At 31.3% G+C, this 20,799-nt stretch overlaps 4 protein-coding genes across 4 annotated transcripts; 2 read left to right on the top strand and 2 right to left on the bottom strand.

Moving 5' to 3' along the window:
* Positions 1-882: 882 nt before the first annotated feature.
* On the top strand, positions 883-2,796 carry LOC122580517 (BEL1-like homeodomain protein 11). Its single transcript, XM_043752791.1, has 4 exons — positions 883-1,536; positions 1,806-2,179; positions 2,419-2,479; positions 2,561-2,796. The coding sequence occupies exons 1-4, from the start codon at positions 895-897 to the stop codon at positions 2,663-2,665; spliced, it is 1,182 nt and encodes a 393-aa protein (XP_043608726.1). The 5' UTR covers positions 883-894; the 3' UTR covers positions 2,666-2,796.
* Positions 2,797-4,662: 1,866 nt separating this feature from the next.
* On the top strand, positions 4,663-5,983 carry LOC122580082 (peroxidase 9-like). Its single transcript, XM_043752352.1, has 4 exons — positions 4,663-4,953; positions 5,030-5,221; positions 5,315-5,480; positions 5,571-5,983. The coding sequence occupies exons 1-4, from the start codon at positions 4,663-4,665 to the stop codon at positions 5,981-5,983; spliced, it is 1,062 nt and encodes a 353-aa protein (XP_043608287.1).
* Positions 5,984-6,115: 132 nt separating this feature from the next.
* LOC122610621 (cysteine-rich receptor-like protein kinase 45) lies at positions 6,116-8,807 on the bottom strand. Its single transcript, XM_043783592.1, has 8 exons — positions 8,460-8,807; positions 8,015-8,112; positions 7,232-7,905; positions 6,968-7,134; positions 6,823-6,884; positions 6,598-6,733; positions 6,335-6,475; positions 6,116-6,226 (listed from the first exon to the last, which is right to left on the bottom strand). Exons 1-8 carry the CDS (start codon positions 8,805-8,807, stop codon positions 6,116-6,118), a joined length of 1,737 nt encoding a protein of 578 aa, XP_043639527.1.
* Positions 8,808-12,099: 3,292 nt separating this feature from the next.
* Positions 12,100-13,506, bottom strand: LOC122579616 (bZIP transcription factor 11-like). Its single transcript, XM_043751820.1, has one exon. It carries the CDS (start codon positions 12,993-12,995, stop codon positions 12,519-12,521), a length of 477 nt encoding a protein of 158 aa, XP_043607755.1. The 5' UTR covers positions 12,996-13,506; the 3' UTR covers positions 12,100-12,518.
* Between the last annotated feature and the right edge of the window lie 7,293 nt (positions 13,507-20,799).

Raw genomic sequence — 20,799 nt, 5'->3', positions numbered from 1 at the left:
ATTTTGTTGTTTGTAAATTGCAATGTACTTTGCAATACTAACTTCTTGCTAGTGTGTTATAATAATATCTCATCTTTGCTGTTAAAAAAATATATATATATGATTTGTGTGACACTGTAAAAGAGATACAACTTTTTGAGTCTCCCAAAGAAAATTGTAAGCCAGCAGGAAAATTGAAAAAGCTGTAGAGGCTTGGCTGCTGCTGCTGATCAGCTTATGCTGCTTTTGTTGTTGTTTTGTAGTCAGGGAAAAGGAGTAGGGGACCATCTATTCTTATTACAACTTTCATGTCCTTTTAGTAAAATTTCACTTGAATTATATTTATATTTACTCTATATATATGATTTTATACAGGTTTTTGTATCTTTGTATAGATCATGCATAGGTGTATAGGTTGCAAGATTTCAGCTGCTTTTTAGTGTAATAGAGAAAAAACAAAAACAGAAAGGGAAGTAAAAGAGAATCTTTTTACTTTTTGTGGATAAATCTAGCAACATTTTAACCAAAATTTTAGACATGTTTGCAAAGTCTAAAATAGTTTCTTCTCCTTTTGAGTCCTTTTTCATCTTCTTATTCAACTTAAAACTATTTCTCATTTCTCATACTCATCATCTTTTCAAATTACCTTTCTTTTTCATCATGTTCTTCGTTTTCACTATACTTATGCAACCAAAATTTCACTAAATTCTCAAAAATGCATGTCAAAGTTTTGAATCTTACTTGGTTTATTCTTAATTAGCCTTTTCTTACTTTTTTTTTTTTCTTTTATATTTGCAACCAAAATTTCTCTAGATTCTCAAAACCCCATGTCAAAGCTTGAATCTTTTTCACTTGGGTATTCTTAATTCACCTTTTTTTCCCTAAAAATCTGAACTTTTTTTCTTACTACTAAACATGGTGTCACCAAATTCTCCTTCAAACCCAAATACCAACAACAACATTCACCAGTTTCTCATTTCCAACCCAGCCCATTATGAAACTCAACAATCTTATGATGCTTATGGAGTTGACTTAAGGAATTTTGGCCCATACCCACCTCATCACTCTCTCAATATACCTCTTTCAATGACTAATGACCCACAACTTAACCAACACCAAGATCACCAAAACCAAAAACTTTCACTTTCTTTAAGGTCACCTATTTTTCCTTTTCCTTCTTCAACCCAATATAGTAATTTACAAGAAGAAAAAAAATGTTTTGACAACAATCCTAGTCATGAGTATTCATCATCAAATCATCAATCATTTTATGGAACAGAATCTTGTTTTTCAACAACAACAACAACAAATTCTTCAGTTGGCAGTTCAAGATACTTGAAACCAACTCAATCTTTACTTGAAGAAATTGTTAGTCTTAATTGGAAAGATCTTGAGTCAACCACCAATTCATATGCTCGTAAATTATCGGCTTCGGGTCAAAACGGGTCATTACGATTATGTTCCGAGTTGAAAGCAGAATTAATTAGTAATGGGTTGTTAATGGACAAACAAGACCTTCAAGCTACATTGGCAAAGCTCATTTCTTTATTAGAAGAGGTACATTTTAGTAAAATGCCATCATTGTAATTTATTTTTTACCCCTTTTACCATTTACCATTTATTTAATATTACTTTTGTACTTGTAACTTAACCAAAAATATATAACTTTTTTTAGATATGGACAGTTAAATTGACACAAACTACATATTGTATAGTTAAACTTAGACAAACAGAACTACTAACTTTAAATTAATTAGTTAAACTTAGACAAAATGATATTGTAACTTTAAGTAATTTGGTTAACTATATATTTAATATATTTATAGGTTGAGAGGAGATATGGGCATTATCATCAGCAGCTAGAAGAAGTGGTTTCTTCATTTGAAATGAATGCAGGTTTAGGGTCAGGGAAGTCATACACTGCATTAGTACTCAATGCAATGTCTGCACACTTTTCCAACTTAAAAGATGCAATTTTGGCCCAAATTTATTCAACCCGAAAGAAAATCTTGAACAATTTGCCCAAAATGAATGCCGGGTTTTCGCAGCTCAGTTTGTTTGATAAAGAAAACAACCGCATCGCTCTTCAACAGCTGGGAATGATTGCTACCCCGAGACAAACTTGGAGACCCATTAGGGGTTTACCTGAAACTTCTGTCATGATTTTACGCACCTGGCTCTTTGAACACTTCCTTCATCCGTAAGTGGCGTGAGTGGGTCGGCTTAGTTGGGTAACGGGTTGAAACGGGCCAGGTCAATGCGGTTGACCCTCAATATGGTTCCAAAATCCATTTAATAAGGTTTTATGTATCAATGTGATACCTTTTGACCTATTTGACTGTTCAACCCGTTGGACCCGTTTCATTTTTTTATAGCTATTTTTTGTTAACTTATTTGACCCGTTAGAGATAAAACATAACAGAACCCATTATGTTACAGGTACCCGAATGACAATGAAAAACTAATGCTAGCATCACAAACAGGATTGTCAAAGAACCAAGTAACTACATTCTACTAATAAACTATATATATTTCGTGTGAACTGATATTCTTGCTTCTAACATTACTAAGGGTCTTTTAGGTGTCAAATTGGTTCATAAATGCTCGAGTTCGTCTATGGAAACCGATGATCGAGGAAATGTACAAGGAAGAATTTGCAGAGTCATCTGAGGATTCAAACTTATGAAGTGATACAAAAGTGGCACAAATCACAGAACCTGGATAATGAAGGTTGTTTTAGTACTCTAGTAGTAGTAGTAATGTGAAATGTGAAGGTTTTAATGGCGTTTTTTAAATCAAAGAGTAGAAATGAATGCATACTTTTGTCATCATGTTAATTAAATTTTGTGACCTCAAAAATGGTAACAATGTTAGTGTGCATTGATGAATTTACAAGCATCACATTTTGTTGCAAGAAGAAGTACATGTATTTGATGGGTCACTTTCATTTATGATTAGCATATTATAATTTCTAAACAATAAATTCACACTTTTTTGATCAGATAGGGTACGTTGGCTTGCTTGTATTTTTGATACTTGTTCCGTGTATAAAAACGAAAAAACTATGCTTTGGAACTCGTCTAGTAGGAGCGCGTATGACCCTTATCCATGTTTAATAATACGCCTATAAGTCTTGAACGTATAGGTTCCTTCTCTCATAATGACCCAAAACGGATGCAAACAGTTAAAGTTTTGTAGCTTAAAAGAAATGAGACAGATTCCTTCCATTCACTAGCCAATGATGCATTCAACTTTCTTCTAACACGGTGAATAAAAATGTTTAAAATCATGTGTATGCTAATTAAAAAGTAATGGACTCCCGGGTGGATACACTAACCGGTCTCATTGCCAACATAGAATTGTAACTCACGTAATCGCATGGATATAGGGGCAACAAACCAAGTGCATTGAACTTGTTGAAATCAAGTGCTATAGCACCACAATAACCTAAAAACTACAACAGAGAAATTTGAAATTTGGTTCTTAAAATTGATTATCATTTACAAGCATTCCCAATATCACATAATTGTAGTGAAAATCATTGAAGTGTAAAGGCATTTTGGAAGTGTTAATTAGCATATGTAACTATTTAAGTTTAGCAAAATTTATTGTAGACTTATGTGTCATGGTGTTGGTTTAGGTGGGCTGGGTTTTTTGCTAGTGGGTTTGGACCAGATCTTAGGCAAAACAAAGCTGGCCTGGAAATGACCCTGGCCCAAACCATTAAAATGTTTGCTCTTATGGGGAGAAAATGATTAGACAGAGTTAATTAGTGTAACACTGATGCCAAGACAAATATGAGTTTAATCTCAAGACAACCATGGCGAAAAACAAAGCTGGCCCAAAATCTCAAGACATGTGAAATATGATGTTTTGGCAGATGGGTTGCCTGAAAATCGGTTCTTGACCTTGATTGCCTTTAGGCAAATACGAGGATGAGTGATTTTATCAGGCCAAAAGAGATTTTTTGGGTTGCATTTAGTTATGAAAAACATTTTTAAATATTCTATTTTCAAATTTTCTATTTAAACAATTAGATCATAGTTTTCCAATAATTTATTTGAGAAACACAAATTAGATCATGTTTTCCAGTAATTTTTAGAAAGGTTTTGAAGCGGACACAAGCCCTTAGAATTTGTTTTACTATATGCCAACCACATTACATAGTTTAAAAAAAAGTCCTACTTTTAAATTCGGTCATAAGATGTGATTTTTACATACAAGAAGATCCTGAAAGAACCAAAGACAATGTCGACATGGGTCATTTCGTACTATCAGTTATTGGTATGAAATCATAGACAACCGAATCCCTGAAACACGCGTTAAGAAGGTCTTTGACCGTTTTGCGCATCTACCACTTGGTACCTAAGGCACAGACTTGGTCCAAAAGAGTCAGTTTTTGGCATAGTGTACTTATGCATATAACAAAGTGTTGATAATCCCCTCCATAAGTGGTTAGCAAAACTGGTCAATAGTAAGGCATAGTGATGACATAAACCACATGCATATGTGTTCTTGGAGTAGGTATTACTCTAACAAAAACTACTCCTCATCCTTGAGGATTTGGTGATACTAGTAGTTGTTGGTTTTTGCATATGGTCCACCTCTAAATATATCTATATATATATCCACTCATTTCCATGCAATCAAATAACAAGTTCAAACAAACCTTCATATTAATCAATGGCTTCTTTCAAACTTCACTATGCTACTTTTACACTACTTGCTTTGCTCTCAACTTCAACTCTTTGCTTAGCTTTCCCGGGCTTCAACTTTGGATGGGGTCGAGGTGGTGATGGTGTTAGCCGTCCTATTGGTCGTCCAGTTTATTCTGGACTATTCCCGGGCTTTTACAGTCACTCGTGCCCTCAAGCTAATGACATTGTCATGTCTGTTCTTAAAAAGGCCATTTCCCAGGATCCAAGAATGGCTGCTTCTTTACTTAGGCTTCATTTTCATGACTGTTTTGTTCAGGTAAAGTAATTAATCTTGTATAAGTTATATAAAAGTTTTCTATTTGATTGAATGAAAATGATTTGTTGTTTTTCAGGGATGTGATGCATCTGTGTTGTTGGATGACCATCCAACATTTGCAAGTGAAAAAAACTCTGTCCCTAACAAGAACTCTCTTCGTGGATTTGATGTGATCGATGAGATCAAATCTAAACTTGAACAAGCATGTCCTAAGACGGTTTCTTGTGCAGACATTCTCGCCCTTGCTGCCAGAGGTTCCACTGTTCTAGTAAGCACTCAAAACTACACTTTGCGCATTGACGTACTTATATATCCTTCTCGTTTCAAGAACTAACGTTTAATTACTGATAAAACCTAACAGAGTGGAGGGCCAAACTGGGAATTACCATTAGGAAGACGGGACTCAAAAAAAGCAAGTCTCAGTGGATCAAACAAGAACATTCCTCCTCCAAATTCAACTATTCAAAATCTTCTAACGTTTTTTCAGCGCCAAGGACTCAATGAAGTTGATCTAGTGTCACTTTCTGGTTAGTGAACAAAGAATCAGCTAAAAATCAAAAATACATAATTTAAAAACATAACATTTATATAACTTCTTTGATTGATTCATTGTGTAGGAGCTCATACAATTGGGATGGCAAGATGTACTACATTTAAACAGCGTCTATACAATCAAAACGGTAACAACCAACCCGATTCAACTCTAGAAAGAAGCTACTACCATGACTTAAAAGCAATATGTCCTAAAACCGGCGGTGACAATAACATTTCACCACTAGATCTTGCATCACCTGTAACTTTCGACAATGCCTATTTCAAGCTCATTATGTCAGGAAAAGGACTTCTTACTTCTGATCAAGTGCTTCTATCAGGAAATGTAGGAAAGACTATGCAATTAGTGAAGGATTTTGCAGATGATCACACCCTTTTCTCTAACCATTTTGCACGGTCCATGGTTAAGATGGGTAATATTAGTCCCCTGACCGGCTACAAAGGTGAAGTGAGGAAGAACTGTCGTAGGATTAACTAATGATATCTAGATCTTGTGTATGTTTATGAACCTAATGGGCTTTTGTTGAACTAGTTTGTATTCTGTTAAACGTGTTGAAATGTGATGGATTTATGAATTATGGAGTCAAGATTACTTCTTCTTGTAGCTTTTTTATATTTCCCATATACTCGGGTCAGGAGGTGACGCTGTGTTTGGGCTGCTCTCAGTAGATGGAAATGTTTGTTCAGCACAACTAACCTCTCCTTTTAAATATGAAAGAACCTAAAATACTCGGAAAATTAAGAAAAATAAAGTTTAGAAAATAAACTCAAGAACATAATCATGGCTCTATAGTGCAAATGAATTCATAAGATAGTTAAAAATAACTACCTTGCTCATGCACGGTCTTGATTTCATGTTAGTGCTAACGCATCTAGCAGCAGCTGATGTCACCACGCATAATCCATGAACATCATACTCTAATTCATCGTATAATACATGGTATGCTCGTTGTGCTAGTAAAGGCCTTGCCTGAAATTTGAATCATAACCATGGATGAACGGTAAATCTAGAATGAAGTACATTAACCAAACAACATATCCATAATAAGAAACAAACGTAACATTTTGGTTTAAACTTTCTAATTGAATTACCCATCTAACGAAATATTTGTCATCCCTAGGAGCAGATCGGTTGCAAAAGAGCCTCAATAGTAGTATCCCAAATGCAAGAATGTCCGATTTTATCAAGTTCAACGATTTCATATCAGAAGGATGTTTGTGCCCACAACTTTTCATGCACAAAAACATAACACAAATGCCAAGTTTCATTATGGATCCTATGTTAGTCATCAGTAAAAAAACAAGAATAAAACTAACCTGTTTCTAGTGGGAGATGATTGATCCAACTGTAACCATTTAGCTTTCCCAAAGCCCGTGATCTATAGCAGTTAGAACAGGCAACGCACATTAACGAAAAAAATCATTCAACATGAGAAAGATTAAGCATCCTAAATAAATCTACCTGAGGTTCTAAATTGTTGCCTAACAGAATATTGCATGGTCGTAAGTCCCCGTGAACAACGGCCCCTCGTGGACACTGTTCGTGCATGTAACGTAGCCCTTGAGCTATTCCAATCGCAATGTTCATTTTAACTTGAAACGAAATTTTCAACTCTCTTGTCCAAAATCCTGTATATATCCATAACATATAAAATCATGTCCATATATCTTCCTTAGAAATGATTCAGGCTTTTGAGTTCAAAAATAAAAGAAAATGTCCACTAACCATTTAAAAACCTGTCCATAAATGCCCCTCTAGAAACATCAGGAAAAACAAGGGCCAAGGCAGCCTCATTTTTGTGGAAAGCAAGTAACCCAAGAATGTTCTTATGGTACATAGTTGAAGCTGCCTTCTTTTCGGCTTCAAGAACGTATCCATAGTTTATACCAGCGTATCTCTTCACGAAAACAGCAGAACGTTGATCTTGAAAAAAACCTCTATACATTTGAAAAGCCTCAAATGAATCAATAGGAATTATGTTTGAAAACTGCTCTGTTATCTCTGTGATCACTTCCCAACTTAATTCATCAAAAAAACCAAGTTCATAATTGGTTGATGATGATGTAGCAATTGTTGTTTCTTCAACTATTTCATAACCTTCGAATTCTTGTGATGATTCGTGGTAATTAGTTTCAATGCTGGAAGAACTTGTAGAAGGTTGGTAAATTCCTTCAAAATTTGGGAGGGTGCAATATACGAGTTTCTCATCATGAGACACTGTTTTTCGCTTAAATCTAGAAATACTTTGAGTTATATAAACTGTCTCTTGGACACTTGATGACCCCGAAATAACGTCATTTTGAGGCATACAGGTGTATGTAAGTACTTTCACATCATCCATGTGAAGTAGCTTGTTGTTTTTTCGAGTTACCCATGGTGCATTCTCTTTCGCAAAGTTCCTAAAATACAAGAACATCTTATTATAATCGATATATATGAATCAAGATTCAAGAAACAAAACAGACGGGTAAAATCATATATAATTAGAACATACGAAAAGATCTAGACCTTCCTATAACAACCAAACTTGCTCCAATATTGTATCTTTCTTCGGTTACAATTGCATCTAAGGTTGACCCAACCACAATCTTTACCATAAACTTGACCTGATCAATCCGGCAAAAATAAACAACAGATATGATAGAAGTTCATATTACTGATCCCTCCGTCCAAATATAAATGTCTTAGTTTGACTTTTTAAGTCTTGTTATTCCAACTTTGACCTTAAATATATTTGTTTGTGTTATACAATACTTGATGAAATTTATATCATCAACAATACATTTACACCTCAATGCATTCATATATTAAACATCAAGTATTATATAACACAACCAAAAATATATACAGTCAAAATTGAAAATGAAAGACTCAACAGTCAAAGTAGGAAATTTAGAGATGAAACAGATAATGACTTTCTGTGAAAAAGAAAGAAGAAAAAAAGGTAACTTACTCTCTTACTCTTGCATTCCTTATAAAAGGGTCTAAAGACCTTCATGTAATGCTCAGTACCCTGACTGATCTCTTCTCGAAGAATTCTAATATATCGTTCTCTTTCACTTGGCTGTTGATGATGATCCCGGCCATCCTTACTAATGCAACAACTAGTAACAACCGGTGACGAATATATCATATCACTAGTGCTAAAAATGACAAGAACCACGACTTCATCATCCGGCTTCATTACCTTATTGAGTGCATAACGAAGCGGTTCAACACCACTCTTCTCCCTCAACACATTCGTTCCATCCAACACGACAATAGTGATTTCTGCACGATTTTTCACTTTATCTCTAGACATTACTAATAATTGGCCACTCAAGTGGATAAACTTATAACTAGCTTCTTAATTCGAAGTATTTGATTGGTTTTGTATGCTATATATACAAAAGATGGTATAACTAAATGATTGTTATATACATATATTGATCATTGCTTAGTTTTGTTATATTCTAATTATATTTGCAAGGCTGGCAGATTCTTGCAAGTAGCAAACAAAGCTTTCTTGTTTTACCATAGTTAACCTCGTTTTAAAACTTGACATCATCGTAACATTTGGTTTTTTCGGTCCCATTCTCCGCATATGGGAAAGAGATATTCGATGCGTTTATATTTATGCAATGTTTTGTTTGTTTTCATTGTAATGTAAATGTTGGGCAGAGTCTGTAATAACCAAGGATATTGCAATAACAAGAGCTCATTATTGTGTATGTTTCCAACGTTATATATTTAGAGACAAAAATTGTATAAGCTAGTGCGGCGAAGATTTGGATTTGTTCTGAAATTCAGTACAAAGAAAACAAATTCCAGCATGGCCTAAGGTTTATCTTTCTTAATTATATAATTACTAGTCATAATACCCGTACGATGTACGGTAGCTATATAATTTGTATTATAAAGGAATTCGAATATGACTCATACATAATTAATGAGTATGAAATAAATTGTGGTCAAAATAAATCGATGATCGAAGCTAAATTATAATGAACAGTAATGATATATATAATAAATGTTTAGTTAGAGTTTTGGATTTACTTTAAATTTTAGAACCACATCAAAATCGTGTAAACCTAGTGGTTGATGACAAATAACCTTATGATTTCGGATCATAAACTAAAATTTTTAAAGTTTTCATATTAATAAATTATTATAATCTACCGATAGACTAAAATAGGTTTCATTTTTTTTATCGACACGTGACGTGTTTTGTAAGCGACACGTGTCAGTCTAAATCTATATTTATCTGTTTTTTTATATTTTAGATATCATATACAATTAAAACTTTTAACTAATTAACTGATATATAGATATAAATTCCTAATATAATTATAACTCGTATCTTAAATATAATATTTATTCATTATTACCATAAATATAGATTTTCATCACCAATATTTTATTTTTTGATAGTAAAATTATGTGTGCCTATATATCATGAAAAGATTGCATAATTTAATTTCTTTTTAAGTAAATCTTTTTTTACGGTGTATTCGCACATACATATCGTAAATCTGTACATAGTACGGGTATTAGTTTTAGTTAATATAAGTAATAGGAGTTGAATAATTGAGAAAGAAAAAAAAAGACAATTTATTAATAAGAAAATGATCGACCAAATAAGGTTATAATGTCTTTTGTATTAATAAGTCAAGAGTTAAAGTTTAATTCTAAGTTTAATAAGGAAATTGAAATTATATACAACTAAAACAACTAATTTAACATAATAAACAGATTAAAAGAACATGTGTTAATCAAGGATTACGTCACGTATCGTTTCAAAAACATATCAATCCTATTTTAGTTTATTGGTAGATTTTACTAAATCATCCGCTTAATTTACTATAACTTATATTTTATATTAATCAATATAAAATACATATTTAAAATTCATCAGTATATAATATTAAATGAAAAATTTTCAGTATGACACGCGCGCAATCTTTTAATAATATCATTAAAATCGTTAAAAAAAAACATAGTTAATCGCGTTATATTACACGAAGACTAAGATTTTTTATTATGTATGTACAAGTTCTTTTCTCTTATCGTCATGAAAAATGAGTTGAACAAGTTAATTGTATCATAGAAGAAAGATCTAATCATTGCAATTAATCCATAAAAATTAATCAAGTTTTGTTCTAATTGCGTCTTAGTAATAAACGAGTGAGATATCGGCATTTTAAGTTTTTCGACGAATGTTAGCCGGAGAAGATGAAGATGATGACAACAGAAAATTAAATTTCATTTTCGGTCCCTGAACATGTCACGTTTCTCACTTTCAGTCTCTCACGTGTTTTGCACGTGTGGGACTTAACGGCTGAAACCTAACACCGTTTGGCAAGGGATATCGATTGCAAAAATCTGCCAAGATTAGGGTCAAAATTGTAATTTTTTCACTTTAAGGATGAAAAGTGAAAAATGCGCCAAGTTTAGAGACGAGAAATGTAATTTACTCTTATAAATGAGATAAAAGTTTAAAAAATAGAAATTTTAGGGGGTTAAAACAAATATTGATTAAAATTAAAAGGGTTAAAATGAAATTTAGTTAAAATCAGTATCTGCTTTAATAGTTTGTATCTTTCATGCTTAAAAGATTTATACATAACACATTGGTTTTTGGTATGTATATAATATTAAAGACTTATATTTAATCAGGCATTTCCGCTACCACACAAGAGTATTAGGCTGTTAAAAAAAGAACCCCAAACCCGCTTGTTTAGATAAGAAAACTGTTCCTGTCTGCTTTTTCTTTTTTGATTTATTTTATGACCTATAGAAATGGAAACTTTTTTATTAGATGCCCTATACCCACCCTCTTTGGTAGATCCTAACACGAATTATGTACACTACACAATGAGGATCACAATCATTGATACACTTTGGATACCAAGCTATCTTATCAATATATTTATATAAAAAGCCTTCGATGTAAGGATTTGTGATATCCCCGTCTTTCGAACCGGACGTGAGGGTCTCCCCTCATTCGGCTCTCTGCAGAGGAATCTCCACTCACTGCTTCCCTTAATATCCTCCAGCTCGATCCCATTTGACTTTAACCAAACCAAGTGTACAACATGTGATAAATAATTGCTTTGGTTATACTTCATAATAACATATAGATACATTTCATATCATAATCATCATAGTGCATATAGCCAAAATATGAAGGCTTTTCCAAACTTCATTAATTCCACATGTATACGTAGGCACACCACATTGAATCATCGACAATGGGTTGTATAATTATTTAAAAATTAAATTTTTTGTGAAAATTAGAAAACTGGCCAAAACACACTATGATCTGAAATTTAACACAATGTGTTTTTGTTTTTTTTTTAGAAAACACATTGTGTTAAATTCGTATCACATTGTGTTTGAACAATTTTTTGATTTTAACGAGCTATCACTGTGATTTAAAACTTAATACAGTGTGTTTTTAGTTTACACAATTAAAACACATTGTGTTAAATTCAGATCGCAGTATGTTTTGGTCAGTATTCTAGTTTTCACAAAAATTTTAGTTTTTAAATAAACATTTCACCATTGACAATACATAATTATATACGAGTAACATATATATTTACATAAAAAAATGCCAAGATATGAATGCTTAACTATTTCCAAACTTTATTCCACACATTGACAATACATGCATTAGAATATTAGATAATTAATGAGAAATGCTAAAGATACATACACTACTTGCACATTAAACTTGTGTATATATGTATGTAAAGACATAATTTTTGGGTTGACCTGGCATATTGAATTTTTAAAAAAACCAATAATCTTATTGTTTTTGGTTTATAGGTTTATCAACTTCCATTTATATGCTTACATATGTAAGCAATAAATTGATCTGGATAAGCTTAAAAACCAAAAAGTTTGAATAACTAACCCCACAATCAACACCAACCAAAAAGATACAACCCAACATTACATCATATATCCTGCCACCACTATTCATTCATGCAAGAACATATAATCACTAGTGATAATCACACACATATCACTAACAGAAACCATGCATGATTGGTTGTTGATTCATATACATCATATTCCCTCCTTGATTATTAAAGAACTCATATTGCCCAAAATCAACCTCAATCATCCCACTTTTACCATTGCTCATGCAAATACTATTACTAGTTCCACCATAATTCATGAAACTAATAATTTCATCAAGGGAATTTAGCCTTTGGCTTAGCTCACCAATTTGTGCTCTCAATATATAATTTTCTGCTTCAACTTGAACAAATTGTTGTGAGGTGAGTTTCAAGGTGGTGATGATCTCTTTGTTATCGACTTTGTGTCGATTGATTTGAGCCATTAGATCATCAACATGCTTTTGTTTCCTCATTCTTGATCTCCTAGCTGATTCACGGTTTGAAAGCATGCGTTTTTGCTTTCTTTGATCAAGCAAAGGGTCGTCGGATCCAGAGTTCTGGATCCGAGCTGACCCTGATGAATTTCCATTCGGAGAATTCATGTATACTAGAAACTTAAACACAACTAAAATAAAATAAATTCTCAAAGAAAAGAAAATATGACACAGGACCCAGATAGAAAAATATATTTATTTAGTGAATAATAGTTAAATGGATAGATATATGAAAGGTGTATGTATATGTTTGTTTGTTCATGAGAAAACATAAAACCAGTAAAGGAACACAACAGAGAAAGATTGAACAAGATGGGTCCTGCGTCTAAACAAAGAACTTACCATAAAACCTGAAAGAAAATTTTCACCAATTGATGGAAACATTAATCTCTAGCATTGATGTGTGCCAATATATCTTGTGTAACAGAACATGTAAACAAAAAGAGTGAATTTCTTGGAGAACTTTGAAATTTTATATGAATTTATGAATTGGGTTTTGGTGTATTTATCTGTTTTCTCTTGTGAAATTAAAGAAATGAGATAGCAAAAAAGTTGAACTATATTGGAAAAACAGGGGAATGAAAACATAGGAAATTAGTATAGAGGTGGAAGAGATTTTTGAGGCTGGGAAATGGCAGATTATATGGACCAAAAAGCAGAATAAAAGGAAGTGATTTTAAAGTAAAATAATGAATTAGAGTGAATTTCTTTCGAGAAAAAATGCGTGGTCACATAATATGAAAGGATATTATGAATTTATGATAGATAATGAGTAAGATTTTTATAAAATATAAAGGGAAAAGGTTAGGTAAAGCATGCAGTACCTATCTTAGGTAAAGCAGGGGGATTATATAAAATTCAGGGGGAGGCTATGTAAAATTCAAGGTGGGCTATGTATGTTTATCAAATTCAAAGGTTTAATTTGTAATATTTTTTAAAGTAGCAATACCTAAATTTAGGTAAAATCTGCAGTACGGATTATTTTTTCAAAATATAATGATTACTACCCATAAGATATTAGTTATGTACTTATGTTATATTCAATAAATTAAATTTGATTAAAATATTATATTGTATATTTTTTAGAGTTAATTATTGAAATGGTACCTCACGTTTGCGCCATATTACTGGTTTCATACTTTTCCTTTCAAAATTACGCTGATCATACCCAACGTATGCAAATCTCCACTCGGACCATACTGGAGGCTAACGCCGTCAGCTGGCCGTTAAAACCTCCCCCACGTGACTTGCACGTGAGGGGTAAATATGTAATATCGCGTTTCCTAATTACTAAAATGGTACCTAACGTTTGCACGATATTGCTGGTTTCATACCTATATGTTTCTTAATTACTTAAATGGTACTTAATGTTTAGTTATTAATTTTTATTATTTTTTTTTAACTTGTTTTATTTTTCTTTTATAAAAATTCTCCAAAACTTGTTACAATTTAATGAAAATAGTCATAATACACTTATAATCCACTAAAAAATAATACCAAATAGTTATTTCATAACAAAATATAAGTTTTAAAGTTCACAAATAACCAAAAATAGCAATAAAGTATCATAAAACAATTTTTAAAAAATTTGCGAGGAAATTTTTTTTTTGAAAAAATTCCGGAAATACCGCAATGGTAATACCAGAAATACAAGTCAGTATTTACTGCGACACAAAGCTTAAAGCAATGTTTTAAATACCAATAAATACCGGCTGATATTTCTGGTATTCCTGGATATTTCTGGTATTACCGTTGCGGAATTTTCAAAATTTTTAAAAAAGAAAATTTTATCTTTTTTAAAAAATTATTTTTATGATACTTTATTACTATTTTTGGTTATTCGTGAACTTTAAAACTTATATTTTGTTATGAAATAACTATTTGGTATTATTTTTTAGTGGATTATAGGTGCATTTTGACTATTTTCATTAAATTATAACAAGTTTTGGAGAATTTTTATAAAAGAAAAATAAAACAAATTAAAAAAAATATAAAAAAAGTAATAACTAAACATTATGTACCATTTAAGTAATTAAGAAACATATAGGTATGAAACCAGCAATATCATGCAAACGTTAGGTACCATTTCAGTAATTAGGAAACGCGATATTACATATTTACCCCTCACGTGCAAGTCACGTGGGGGAGGTTTTAACGGCCAGCTGACGGCGTTAGCCTCCAGTATGGTCCGAGTGGAGATTTGCATACGTTGGGTATGATCAGCGTAATTTCGAAAGGAAAGGTATGAAACCAGTAATGTGGCGCAAACGTGAGATACCATTTCAGTAATTAACTCTATTTTTTATGTTCATTTGAAAATAAAATTTCCTTAAAAACTAAAAAATTTAGTTAAAACACATTGTGATCTGAACCTAACACAATGTGTTTTCTAAAAATGATCACATCTCATATATATACATATATATATAGGGACTCTTATTTTGAGAATCCATTTTTTTGTAAGAACCGTGAGAACTCTTAATTTTCATATTGGAACACATGTATTTTTTGTTCATTCATATGTGAAACGTTGTAAAAACATATGTTGTGGAAAAAAAAAATTTCGAAACCTTATATATAGCCGTTTGTCACATGTGAACAAAAAACGTGAACAAATTCATTCACATGTTCATAAAAGGCTATATTGAAGGTTTCTTGAAAAAGTTTCTTCTACAACATATATTTTTATATCATTTCACATCTGAATAAACAAAAAAAAACATGTGAACAAATATATAATTTAAGAGTTCTCATGGTTCTTAGAAAAAAATGGTTCTCAAAATAAGGAAACTATATATATATATATATATATCATATAAGAACAATCTTAAAATAAGAACACTTAAAAACTACATTTTGATGCATTAAAAGTCCATAAAACTAACATAGTGTATAACAAATTATCATTATTTAAGTGTTTAACAAGTAACAACACATGTGCATCCATCTTGGATTCATATTCATCAAAATGATGCATCCAACAAAAAACGTGTTTTTATCGATTTTGACGGATCAATGTGTTGTTACTTGTTAAACACTTAAATAATGATAATTAGTTATGCACTATGTTAGTTTTAGGGACTTTTAATGCATCAATATATATATATATATATATATATATGGGGGTAACACTCCGGTGAGAACACTTTTAAAATAAGAACGATGAGAACACTTAAAAACATCATTTTGATGCATTAAAAATCCATAAAACTAACATAGTGCATAACTAATTATCATTATTTAAATGTTTAACAACACATTGATCTGTCAAAATCAAAAAAATCACGTTTTTTGTTTTGTGCATCAATCTTGGATGCATATTCATCAAAATGATGCATCCAACAAAAAACGTGATTTTTTCAATTTTGATGGATCAATGTATTGTTAAACACTTAAATAATGATAACTAGTTATGTACTATGTCAGTTTTATGTAGGGCTGTAAACGAACTGAACAGTTCACGAACAGTTCTTGAACCGTTCGGCAGGAAGTTCGTTCGTGTCTGTTCGTTTAGTTAAATGAATGAACATGAACAAAGCTCTCGTTCGTTCATTTACGTTCGTGAACATTTGATAATCTGTTCGCGAACGTTCGTTCGTTTATGTTCATGAACCGTCGTTCGTGAACAATAGTTTGTTTATGTTCGTGAACATTTGTTCGTTATGTTCATTTACAAATATAAATATTTGCTTTATACAATATATATATTATTAATACCTAACTATTTAAGTTAAAGTTTAAATAAAAATACTTAATTAATAAATATTTTGTTCGTTTGTGTTCGTTCATTAGTGTTCGTTCGTTTGTGTTCGTGAACAGTCGTTCATGAACACAAACAAACGAACATGAACAAGTCATTTTGTTCGTTCATCAGTTCGTGAACCGTTCGTTAAGTTAAACGAACGAACATGAACAAGGTCTCGTTTGTGTTCGTTCGGTTCGTTTACAGCCCTAGTTTTATGGACTTTTAATGCATCAAAATGTAGTTTTTAAGTGTTCTTATTTTAATTTGGTTCTCATTTGATAGCCACCTTATATATGAGAGCCTTATTTTGAGAACCCATTTTTTTGTAAGAACTTTAAGAACTCTTAAATTCTGTATTGGATCACATGTTTTTTTTGTTTATTCACATGTGAAACGTTATAAAAATACATGTTGTAGAAAAAAGTTTTTTTCAAAACCTTATATATACCCAGTTATTAACATGTGAACGAAAACGTGAACATATTCGTTCACACAAGGCTATTTTGAAGGTTTTTTAAAAAAGTTATTTTTACAACATATTTTTTTATATCATTTCACATGTGAACAAATATATTATTTAAGAGTTCTCATTGTTTTTTAAAAAAATGGTTCTCAAAATAAGGAAACTCTCTCTCTATCTATCTATCTATCTCTCTCTCTCTCTCTCTCTCTCTCTCTATATATATATATATATATATATATATAGATGGGTTATATTAGGACCACCTCTTATTTTAGGACCAATTAGGACATGTGTTTTTTGTAACTTACACACCACCATCATCATCTACTACGATATACAAGACTTTTTTGTAAAAACACTAAGACTTTCGGCAACGGAGCCACCGGAAAATCATGTGTAATTCCGGCGACGCGGTGGCCGGAAAATCATGATGGTGGTCAGAGATGATCATGGTGGTGTGTAAGTTACAAAAAACACATGTCCTAAAATTGGTACTAAAATAAGTGGTGCTAAAATAACTTGCACCTATATATATATATATATATATATAGGAGGGATTATTTGAAAACTCCTAAAAAAAAGAACTCAAGAACTCCTCTACACCCTTGGATCAAAGAAAATGGAGGGACAAGATTAAAAATAAAAAAACTTCTCTCAACACTAGAGGGGTATTTTCGTCAGCTCCTTTTTTTTCTCTCTCTTACTTTAATATAATTCTATCTAATTCACTAAAAAGCTTTTATCTCACAAACCGTAAATCGTTAGACGAAAAGAAAAGCATGGGTAGTCTTAGAATTTCATCCTCTTTCATTAGAGATGCGATTCGATATACTTTTGACGAATTTTTAAATTTCGTTTTTTTTCAATCATGTTCATCTTACACATGTGTAAGTTGTACTTACCCCTAATACATCTCGCTCTAGGGTTTAGGGTTTGAAGGTCGAGGGTTAGCCGTAACCCTCGGGCTTCAAACCCTAAACCCTAGAGTGTGAACCCTCATCCTTTTTAGGTTTTTAGGGTTTAGCATTTAGGGTTTAGATTTTCCAGGGTTATTAGAATGTAGCGTCCCCCTCGGATTAGCAATTAAGCTTTAGGGTTTAGGGTTTGAAGTTGTAGGGCTAACCCTACAACTTCAAACCCTAAACCCTAAAGCGTACCGTGTACCCGCTCTAGGGTTTAGGGTTTAGGCTAACCCTCGGGCTTCAAACCCTAAACCCTAGAGTGGGAACCCTCATCCGTTTTAGGTTTTTAGGGTTTAACATTTAAGGTTTAGATTTTCTGGGGTTTTTAGAAAGTAGCTTCCCCCTCGGATTAGAAATTAAGTTTTAGGGTTTAGCATTTAGGGTTTTACAATGCGTCCTCATCTTTTTTGAACTTTATAAGTAACTTACCCGTGTGTAGATTGTACTTACCCATGGGCAGGTTGTACTTACGCATGGGCAGGTTATACAACTCACTACTTCTAGGTCTTTCCTGTGTAGGATGAACGTGATGGAAAAAAAATGAAATTTAAAAAGTCGTCAAAATTATATCGAATCGCATCTCTAATGAAAGAGGACGAAATTTCAAGACTACCCATGCTTTTTTTTTCCGTCTAACGATGTACGATTTGTGAGATAAAAGTTTTTTAATGATTTAGATATTTTTTGATTTAATAAGAGGAGAGAGAAAGAGAGTGCTGGACAACTTTTTTAATAATGACAAACATGCCCTTTCTGATCTTGATGAATGGAGGGCTGAGATTGGTTCTCGCGTTCCTTTTTAGTGGTTCTCAAAATAACTCACCCATATATATATATATATATATATATATATTAACAAATTGAATTAATTAGTATTAAATGAAAACTTTTATTACTCTCATGTCTCGTCAGAAGTTTCTTGCTTTAAATTCTTAAAGTTTTAAATTTAAACTTTGACCTTATATATTATTTTTTGTTATATAAAACTTGATAAAATTAAATTATTGAAAATACTTTTAAAACACAATCAATTCATATAACTTTAATCAGATATTATTTAACATAGATAAAAATTTTTAAAATAAAAGTTACAAAAACTGGACTATAAAAATTCAAAACATGACACTAATACAAAAATGGTATTATTTTGGATGTACATAAGTGGTGCTTGTGGAGCACTAACCATTATTGTGTTTGATATTTTTTTATTTTTTTTTTTAAAAAAAAGTTTAAATAAAAAAGTACATGATATCAACATTTTTATCTAATGATTTTAATTTAAAAATAAATTTTATTTAAAGGTCTAAACTTCTTATTTTAAAATTATAGTTTTTAACCGGTTGTAAGAGAAATGTGATGCCTTAAACAAGTGTTTAGATTTTGTTCTTTTGTTTTACGTCGTTTCAAACCTTTTTTTTTATATAAGTTTTAAATCAATTTATTTAAAGTCTCAACATTTGATATGACTAAACAGGACATACTTAAGTATAGATATTTATTATAAGCTTTTTATATCTAAGTAACAAAATAATTACGGATCATTTAACTAATTGAGTAGAAAATCAGTTACACTAACTACGTTGTCTATTTTATATAAACAAAAAATAATATGAAAATTAAAATTAAATGATTACAATTCCAAACAGCAAACTACACATAAGATGTTAAGATATACTTTATTTCCTTAGAAACACATTAAATTTCTAGAATCGATCGCTAACTCTTAGACTTAATAAGTGACTCTTTGACAATGAACGTTAGATTCATTAAAAAGTAGAGTCATCCTCAGTTTTTTATAAGATCACGGATACAATTATTCAAGCGACACATCTTGGAAGTTTTTTTAAATCATATGTAATGGCTCATGGTACATATTGTAGTCTATAATTCATGCAGGGTTTTACAAATATATAGTGAAATTACTTAGATGTTCCTTAATATTGAATACCAACTATTAAAAAAATAAGTGACTTTCTTTCTCTCAGTTTTTTTTTACATCTTTCACGAGATATTTGGTACACCGGATATTCCATGGCATATGATAGTTTATATATCAGTGCTTTGAAGTTTACTACTATTCTTAAATATATATCTATCAACTAAAATAGAATTGCAGTATTCTTTGATCAACACGTGACATATTATTTAAGCGACACGTGTTTTTTTTATTACAATTTATTTTAATTACATTAAATAATAGTTAATATAAATATATATTTTTAAACCATTACGATCTGTCATTATTAAATCCAAGTTACCATCAAATATGAATTTGTATAAAAATAGAATTATTAACTTATCTATTTAAACTTTATTTATTATGCCTCCATATCATTGGTTTTTGTAATTAAATCACAATTGATATTTACAGTCCGCAATCACCACATATCATATAATCGATCAAATTGCCACATTGAAATCATTATCGGGTATTATTATTATTATTATTATTATTATTATTATTATTATTATTATTATTATTATTATTATCTACCAATAAACTAAAACAGGATTGAGATGTTCTTAAAACAACACGTGACGTAATCCTTAATCGACACATTATGTCATTTTAATTTATTTATTTTATTAAATTATCATTTTTTTAATTGTATATTGATGCAATTTCTTTATTAGATTCAGAGTTAAACTCTAACTCTTGGCTTATAGATATAAAACACATTATAATCTTATTTGATTGATCGTTTTCTCATTAATAAAATTGTCTCTTTTTCATTCTCAATA

The sequence above is a fragment of the Erigeron canadensis genome, chromosome 8 (assembly GCF_010389155.1).
Source record: "Erigeron canadensis isolate Cc75 chromosome 8, C_canadensis_v1, whole genome shotgun sequence".
In the NCBI taxonomy this organism is placed as follows: domain Eukaryota; kingdom Viridiplantae; phylum Streptophyta; class Magnoliopsida; order Asterales; family Asteraceae; genus Erigeron; species Erigeron canadensis.
This window is presented reverse-complemented; position numbering and strand designations above follow the sequence as displayed.

Excerpts from the sequence above, each read along its gene's own strand:
- LOC122580517 (XM_043752791.1), top strand. The coding sequence starts at position 895 with ATGGTGTCACCAAATTCTCCTTCAAACCCAAATACCAACAACAACATT. Across the intron at positions 2,180-2,418 it reads TTTGAACACTTCCTTCATCC|GTACCCGAATGACAATGAAA; the intron begins GTAAGTGGCGTG and ends ATTATGTTACAG. Across the intron at positions 2,480-2,560 it reads CAGGATTGTCAAAGAACCAA|GTGTCAAATTGGTTCATAAA; the intron begins GTAACTACATTC and ends AGGGTCTTTTAG.
- LOC122580082 (XM_043752352.1), top strand. The coding sequence starts at position 4,663 with ATGGCTTCTTTCAAACTTCACTATGCTACTTTTACACTACTTGCTTTG. Across the intron at positions 4,954-5,029 it reads TTCATGACTGTTTTGTTCAG|GGATGTGATGCATCTGTGTT; the intron begins GTAAAGTAATTA and ends GTTGTTTTTCAG. Across the intron at positions 5,222-5,314 it reads CCAGAGGTTCCACTGTTCTA|AGTGGAGGGCCAAACTGGGA; the intron begins GTAAGCACTCAA and ends AAAACCTAACAG.
- LOC122610621 (XM_043783592.1), bottom strand. The coding sequence starts at position 8,807 with ATGTCTAGAGATAAAGTGAAAAATCGTGCAGAAATCACTATTGTCGTG. Across the intron at positions 8,113-8,459 it reads AGGAATGCAAGAGTAAGAGA|GTCAAGTTTATGGTAAAGAT; the intron begins GTAAGTTACCTT and ends CGGATTGATCAG. Across the intron at positions 7,135-7,231 it reads TATGGACAGGTTTTTAAATG|GATTTTGGACAAGAGAGTTG; the intron begins GTTAGTGGACAT and ends GGATATATACAG.
- LOC122579616 (XM_043751820.1), bottom strand. The coding sequence starts at position 12,995 with ATGAATTCTCCGAATGGAAATTCATCAGGGTCAGCTCGGATCCAGAAC.